Source organism: Rattus rattus, chromosome 7, assembly GCF_011064425.1.
Source record: "Rattus rattus isolate New Zealand chromosome 7, Rrattus_CSIRO_v1, whole genome shotgun sequence".
Taxonomy (NCBI): Eukaryota; Metazoa; Chordata; class Mammalia; order Rodentia; family Muridae; genus Rattus; species Rattus rattus.
The window spans coordinates 121571093-121579002 of NC_046160.1; the positions used below are offsets into that span (position 1 = coordinate 121571093).

Genomic DNA, 7910 nt, shown 5'->3' on the forward strand with positions numbered 1-7910 from the left:
GAGAAGGAAAAAAAATTACCCATAAAATAGTCAACATCCGGGGTTCGGGATTAGGCTCAGTGGTAGAGCACTTGCCTAGCAAGTGGAAGGCCCTGAATTCGGTCCCCAGCTCCGAAAAAAATGAAAAAAAAAAAAAAGAATAGTTAACATCCAACAACATGCAGTGTTGATAAATTTAGGAGAAGTAATAAAGATTATGAATGCTGAATGCAGATATTAAAATTAAAGAGATTGGTTTCCTTGAAGTGATAGGTACACGTGCATTCGATAAGAGATCCAGTAGCAATGGATGCTTTGGACAAAGTCCTAAAGCCTAAAACAAAAAGGGCTAAGAGATTCCTTGAGAAGAGGGAGCCAAAACTCAGTGAAAACATTAAGAATCCCATGATGATTAAAGGCGGGAGTGTGAATGCAAGGGTGACACAAGTACTCAGAGACATGTATGCCCTGAAGAAACCATATGGAGTTCTCTGTAAAAATAAAAATATTACAAGACCATTTGAGGATCAGACCTCACTGGAGTTCTTTTCAAAGAAGTCAAACTCTTCTCTATTCATGTTTGGCTCCCATAATAAGAAGAGGCCCAATAATCTAGTAATAGGTCGTATGTATGACTACCATGTGCTGGATATGATTAAACTAGGGATTGAGAAATTTGTGTCTCTGAAAGATACTAACACAAGTAAGTGCCTCGAGGGAACAAAGCCCATGTTGATATTTGCTGGTAATGATTTTGATGTAACAGAATACTACAGAAGATTTAAAAAATCTTATTGATTTCTTCAGAGGCCCCACAGTGTCAAACGTCCGTCTGTCTGGATTAGAGTATGTTCTGCACTTCACGGCACTGAATGGGAAGGTTTACTTTCGAAGCTGTAAGCTGCTGCTGAAGAAAACAGGGTGCAGAAGACCCCGAATCGAGCTAGAAGAGATGGGGCTGTCTTTGGATCTGGTTGTGAGGAGGACACACTTAGCATCAGACGACCTTTATAAACTGTCCATGAATGTGCCCAAAGCTCTCAAGCCAAAGAAGAGGAAGAATATCTCTCAGGATGCTTTTGGTACAACGTTTGGAAGGATTCATATGCAGAAGCAAGACCTAAGCAAACTACAGACAAGGAAAGTGAAGGGGTTGAAGAAGCGGCCTGCAGAGAATAGAATAGAAGACTAGGGGAAGAAATCAAAGAGAATTGAGAAAAATTAATGAACCTTACTGGCAGCAGCACGTTCTTGTGTTGTTTACTAAAGGGAATTGTTCTAATCAAGGTTGTTTGGTTTTCTGATAAGACTTTGTGGCTTATTTGGATAGGGTGAGGGTGTGACAAAATTTCACACTGCAGTCAAGGCTGGCATCACCTCCCAAGTGCTGTCATGTACCATCATAGCCAGCATATTGTATATTTCTATAATATTATTTATTATGTAAAACTTTAAAAAGAAAAGAAATTGGTTTCAATTGATATGTAGCTTAGTGCTGATTTATGAATAAGATGTGGTACTAAGCATGCAGATTTGTAAAATAAAGATATGTAAGTTTATATATATATATATATATACATACATATGCACTTTTGTTAATAACTTTTTTAACATTTGACCTTCTGTGTCTCTTACTATTTGTTTATGTATTTATTTATTCATTTATTCATTCACTTTGTTGTGGATCATGTTTTTTAATAATGCCTAAATATTTTTCATGGCCTACATTTTTTTTTGAAATTAGACAGTTTTACAAAAGGACTCAAAAGGAAATTGAAATTACCAGTAGATTACATGTAATCTTGATGCCAGTCTTAATGAATAGTTGAAAAAAGACAGAATCCCTCAGGCAAGTTTCTATGTTACACTTCTGTTCTGTGAACATTTCGTCCTAAAACAAAAGGATAAACCTTTTTCTCAGCACCTTATGGAAGCTTCTCCAAAATTGACCATATAATCCGTCACAAGACAGGTCTCAACAAATAAAAGAAGTTTGATATAATCCCATGCATCCTATCATATCACCAAGGACTATGAATTGTTTTCAATAACAAAAAGGACAGAAAGTCCACATACACATGGAATTAGAACAAATCTCCTTGAAGAAATGGCTATGATAGGGACAAGGAAACGAAACGTTGATGTCATAGAGGAAATATTCAGTGCACAATATACTCAATGATAACTTGTTCAAGAAAGAAATAAAAAAAAGAAATTAAAGATTGCTTTAGAATTTAATGAAAACGAAAGCACAGCATGTTTACAGGACACAAAGAAAGCAGTGCTAAGAGGACATCTCATAGCTCTGAGTGCTCCAGAAAGAAACTGGAGAAAGCATACACTAGCCCCTTGACAGTAAACCTAAAATTTCTAGAACAAAAAGAAGTAAATACACCCCAGAGGAATACTGGGCAGGAAATAAACTCATGGCTGAAATCAACCAAGTAGAAAGAAAAAGAACTGTAGAGAGAATGAACCAAACCAAAACCTGGTTCGTTGATAAAATCAACAGGAGAGATAAACCCTTAACCAGACTAAGGAGACCCTTCTTTAATCATATCACCAGAGATGTCCTTTTGAAAAGTAGAAATATACCATATAGAACTGTGAGGAGGAGGCAGACACAGGGACAGTCAGAACGACTATGAGCAAATGTTCAGAATAATTTTGTCTTCCATTTCAGTCCCAGGGCAACTTCTTGGTCCTCTGCGTTTTCTGAAACACTCAGGATGTGGTTGCAACACCGTGTGTGGTACAAAAATAGGTTGCAGTGTCCTCAGATGTCAGGCTGCTAAGCTGGATGTAGGCTGTGTTGGAGGATGTGTCTGCAGTGAGTGTGGCCTTGCTTTGGAACTTCTCAGCATAATCAGTACTATCATCCTCAGGATCAATCCCTCCTATCCATTCCAGTCCCTGTCCAGGCCTTTGCTTCACAAAGTGCATGTAGTATGATGTAATGGTATCGCCAGAAACTTTGCAAGATAACTTCACAGGGGTCCCAGGTCTCACAAGCTCAGCCCCAGACTGCTGCAGCTGGACTTCTGAGTTGACCCCTGTTAAAAAAAAAGCAATGTTAGTGCTACTGTCACCCTCAAGTTTGTTCCCTCAAGTTTAGAGCATGGGAGCCCCTTACCTGTAGCTAGTGCCATCAAGAAGAGGATGATCCAGCTGCATTTCATGGTAAGGACCTTGTGATTCAGTGACTGTAGAGAAAACAGTGCTCATACATTGTTGTTTGGTGTCCCTGCTTTTATCATCATAGATTCACATGGTTTGCATATTCATGAGGTAGGGTCTTTCTTACATAAGGATTTTCCAGCTGGAGAAGAAGGAAGTAGAGTGCACCTGGGTCAATCAACAGGATGCTGGGTTTCAAATCCTGTCTCAGAAACTTACCCTGAGACATGGGATGACCATTTCGATATAATATCAAAGCCTAATCTCTTAACTTTAAAACAGAATACTAACATCAGACATTTACTAGTCTTGATGACACAATTGACACAATTGTTGGTAGTAGCAATGAGGATAGTGGTGCCTCAACTTTAAAAACAAAAAAAAACACATTTATGTTTTAAATCTTCTTCTTTTACATACATGAAAATAATAGTGGCTTTTCTGAAAGGTTACCTACCACAATAGTACAGTACAGCAATGGAACATGCCTCAGAAATATGTCCATGCCAATTGTTATTTATTGTGCATTTTCTATAATAACTGAATTACTGAGCAGAACATGCCTGTCAACCTTGGATTGAATCAACTAAATATGCTATACATACCACACATCAGTATGTGTTCTTCTGTGAAGAATAAGGAACACAGTAAATTAAGACCTTTATAGAAACACAGATTATTCATTTGTGGATCTTTGATTTGTAAGGTTAGAAACAATTGTGTATTCAAATTGGCAGTAAAAGGTAAATCAAACTGTCTCCTTGAACAAATGGCTATGATAGGGACAAGGAAAGGAAATGTGGATGTCATGGAGGAGATATTCACTACACAATATTTTTAATAAAATTATAAACTTATGTAATTAGTTTTATTTTAAAAAAACATTTTTCTTCAACCTTCGCAGTTTTTGTTCATGACTAAAATCTCTCCCTTGAGCTCATTGATTCAGGGCCTGTCAAAGCTGCTTGATAACGATGAGAAAACTCACAAGAGTCTCATGGGTACTGCAGACAGCACTAAAACACATACACACTTTTCCAGGTGAACCTCACAGTGAACACATAGAATACTGGTTAGGAAACTGTCACATATGTCCGAATTCCCTTTCACTCATGTCCTCTTCTGCACTCACTATCTCTTATTCTTTAAAAGAGCAACAAGGAAATTCATGTTAAGCCCCAATCCCCTGGTAAATGCATGGTCTGTGTCCAGTGCTGATCAATGAATAGGCAGGCCTGAGAATCCATGTCTTGCATTCTCTTCCAGAGCAGCATGATTAGGGCTGATTTGCTTTTCATGAGTTGAGGAAGACTTTATTTGCCTGACTTCCTGCTAAAGAAGGGTTACTGGATTGAAAGCTTTACAGATACCACTTACTAGTACAGATGCCAGATGTGAAATGAAGGAATTTGGGCCAATTACAGCATTAGAATATCATTTATTTAGATAAAATATGGAAATTATTTCTGCTTTTTTATCCATATACCCCTCTGCCTACTGTACCTGCTTCAAAGAAAGTAATAAAATATTTGTAGATTTTAGAGGATTAACATGAAGGAAAATTATGTTCAATGTATACATAAATCAAGATCTAATTTTACAACCTAGTAGTGTAGCATTTTATACTATCCTGTGTAATGGAAGAAATAAAATTATAAATATATTTTTGATAATAAAATAATCTAGAAAAAATCTATTATATATATAAACACACATAGATGTATATCTGTATGCACATTATATACACATGTGTGTATCTATATCAATATTATATTTTTATCTATCTCTATATATACTTTCTATACCTATATATCTATATTTGAACATCTTTTTCTGGGGTATTTTTGGGTTAACAACCTTAGGAGTCAAGTCACTAGTTAATGTTCTAAAAGTTAGGGAATTTACCATGTGAATGATCACAAAAGTTTAGAGAGGAGTCTTCATCGGGAATCTCAGGCCATGTTACAGTTTACGTCCCCATATTGCATCTGAGACATACAGTACTTCCAGAGTAGTTGTGAGTTAAGTTTTAAGGTTAAGTTTGTTGAAATATTTGCCTATTTCTCCTTAAAAGAACCAATGCTGTTTCTTTATTTTTCAAGTGAGGAATTTATTCCATGTGAGAGCAAATGTGGTTTTGGTATCAAAATGGTCCTGTAGATTGTGACATTACTATTTCTGTGACAGTCCCCGATTTAAACTCAAGAGTATAAAGATAATGGTCTGTAGTCAACACTCATTTGGGTATTTCAGGATAAAACATTATAACTCATTAGGGAGTGGTCTCTTGAGGGCTCCACTTGTAAATTTTGTTACATGAGGTTCAATGAGAGAAGGAAACCCTAAAGGAGCCTGGCAGTTCTCTTGCTGATCTTGTTTATACTTGCCCTTCAAGTTTCTACCTAGGTGTGAAGTGAGCACCACCTGCTGACCTGAATTCCTCCTGCAGCAAGGTTATTTTTGTGTGAAACAGGGTCTTTCTCTGCCTGTCCCAGGTCCTGAATAATGACAAAGACCATATTTGCTTGTAAGTTTTTGGCCTTATAGCTAGGAATTCTTTCAACTATCTAGTAACTCAATTAACCTGAGCAGGAGCTGTCACTAAAGCTGTTACTCTTCTGTGGAATCTGTTCCCTTGTCTGGCCTACAGGGGACAGGATCCACTTAGCCTAGTAGAGACTTGATCAGCCTTGGTATTCTTAGGAATATTCATAGGATATTCTTAGTGAGATCCACCCTTTCAGAAGAGAAGAGGAGGAGCCGTAGGGGAGAGAATGTGAGTGTGTGTGAGTGTGGGATTGTCCAGGAACTTTTCAGAGGGTATACACTTGCTAGCAATCAGTATGTAAATTAAAAGAATAAATAAAGTAAAGGAAAAAGAAACATAAAGAGGCCCTCATTTGAGAATTGAACAACAGATACGAATGAGACTTCATTGGGCATATTGATGTGTATAGTATTCAGGTAAGTTAATCTCATATATAGTTTAAATAAAAATTAAAAAATCATGCAGGAAATCTCAGCTCAGATCTAACACTGCTGAATGGTCTGTGTTCAGCCCTATACTAAATGGGAGGACATGGGCAGCCATGGCTTCCTAACTCTCTCAGAACTGCAAGGTCAGGGCTGGACTGGTTTTCACTAACAGAGGGAGGCCTTGTTTGCATTTTCCACTTCTGCATTATAAGCTGTGAATTGAAATCATTAGTCTTATGAATGTATAGTACAGTTGTATAAACAAAACTAAGATCTGGTAAAGAATTAAAAGAAATATTTATTATTTATTTTGCATTTGTAGTATAAGTCGATGTCTTACTTTATTATGTCTGTGACCACACATACACCTCTCTCTGCTTTATGTGTTTATATTATAATACACTTGTAGTAGTAAGAGTTTACATTTCTTTCAAAAAACTCAGAAATATTGTAAGAATAAGTATTTGTTTTAATTCCATGTGTAGGAGATGGGGCTGTTTCAGATGGTCCCATGTTTCTGACTGTGATTTGCCTTGTCCTCTTGCAGAAACATGGCTTTGTCAGCTGCAGATACTTTGTGCATATGTGTGACATTTGGAAATATGGGAACTTTTCAGAGGGTATACACTTGCTAGAACCCTGAGAGGTGGGATTGGTAAGTGTTGGTCATTGTTTGTGGGGGCTCTTTTGTTGGTTGCTGTTGTTTTGTGATTTGGTAAGGATTAGTGGGCAAAGAAGAAATAACAAGAAATTAGATCTCTTTCAGGTAAAGATCAATTCTGTCTCAAACAACTTGACACCACTAATTAGCAGGAAATAGTCTAAATAAAACAGTACTCGCTTTTACCTTTATCCTTTTTTCTATTATATCTAGTGTTATGGGATTTGAAGGGTAGAAAAAAGAGGGATGGAGAAGAAATATAAAAATAGGCCCATAAAATAGCCAACATCCAGCAACATACACTGTTGATAATTTTAGGAGAAGTAATAAATACTATGATGGTTGAATGCAGATAGTAAATTAAAGAAATTGGTCTCAAGTATGTAGCTTAGTGCTGACTCATGAAAAATATCTGGTACAAAACATCCAGATTTGAAAAAAATATCCATATCTATATCTATATCTATATCTATCTATCTATCTATCTATCTATCTATCTATATATATATATATATATATACTGTGTCCTTTTTATTATTTATTTATTTATTTGTTGTGGATCATTTTCTTAAATGCTTAAATCTTTATTTTTTGTAACCTACATTTTTTTTCAAATTAGATACTTTTAAATACAATGACAGAAAAGGAAACTTAAATTACCAGTAATTTAGATGCAAGCTTGATTCCAGCCTTAATGAAAAGTAGAACAGAGACACATACCCTTAGGTGAGTATCCATTTTACACTCCTGTTCTATGACATGCTGCTGTTTTCACACCTGGATTATTTAAGTGTCCGTTGCTTTCCATATACCAGGTTACAAAGCACACAATCTCACAATTAAAGCTCACTGAAGGGGACAAGACAGGTATGCACCATTAGTTGCCTTCTGTGACACACTGTACCAGTTTTTCAATATCAACTGCAGAAACCCTGATATAGTAACATGAGCTTTTTCTTCTTTTTTTCCTTTTATCTTATTCTTTTTTGCCATCCACTAGTGGCAAACATTGATGAAAGGACAGGAGAGATTCACAAAGACATCATGACACTGACTAGGAGTCACTTGAAATAAATGTCTGGTGAAGTGGGACCAGATTCCTAGTCCATATTTCCAT

At 36.4% G+C, this 7910-nt stretch overlaps 1 pseudogene and 1 gene segment (V, D, J or C); one reads left to right on the top strand and one right to left on the bottom strand.

Moving 5' to 3' along the window:
* Window positions 1–285: 285 nt before the first annotated feature.
* LOC116905889 lies at window positions 286–1204 on the top strand (annotated as a pseudogene).
* A 1499-nt stretch (window positions 1205–2703) lies between these two features.
* On the bottom strand, window positions 2704–3164 carry LOC116906221. The segment is given in 2 exon segments: window positions 2704–3032; window positions 3113–3164. Coding segments are annotated over 2 exon segments (375 nt in total).
* Between the last annotated feature and the right edge of the window lie 4746 nt (window positions 3165–7910).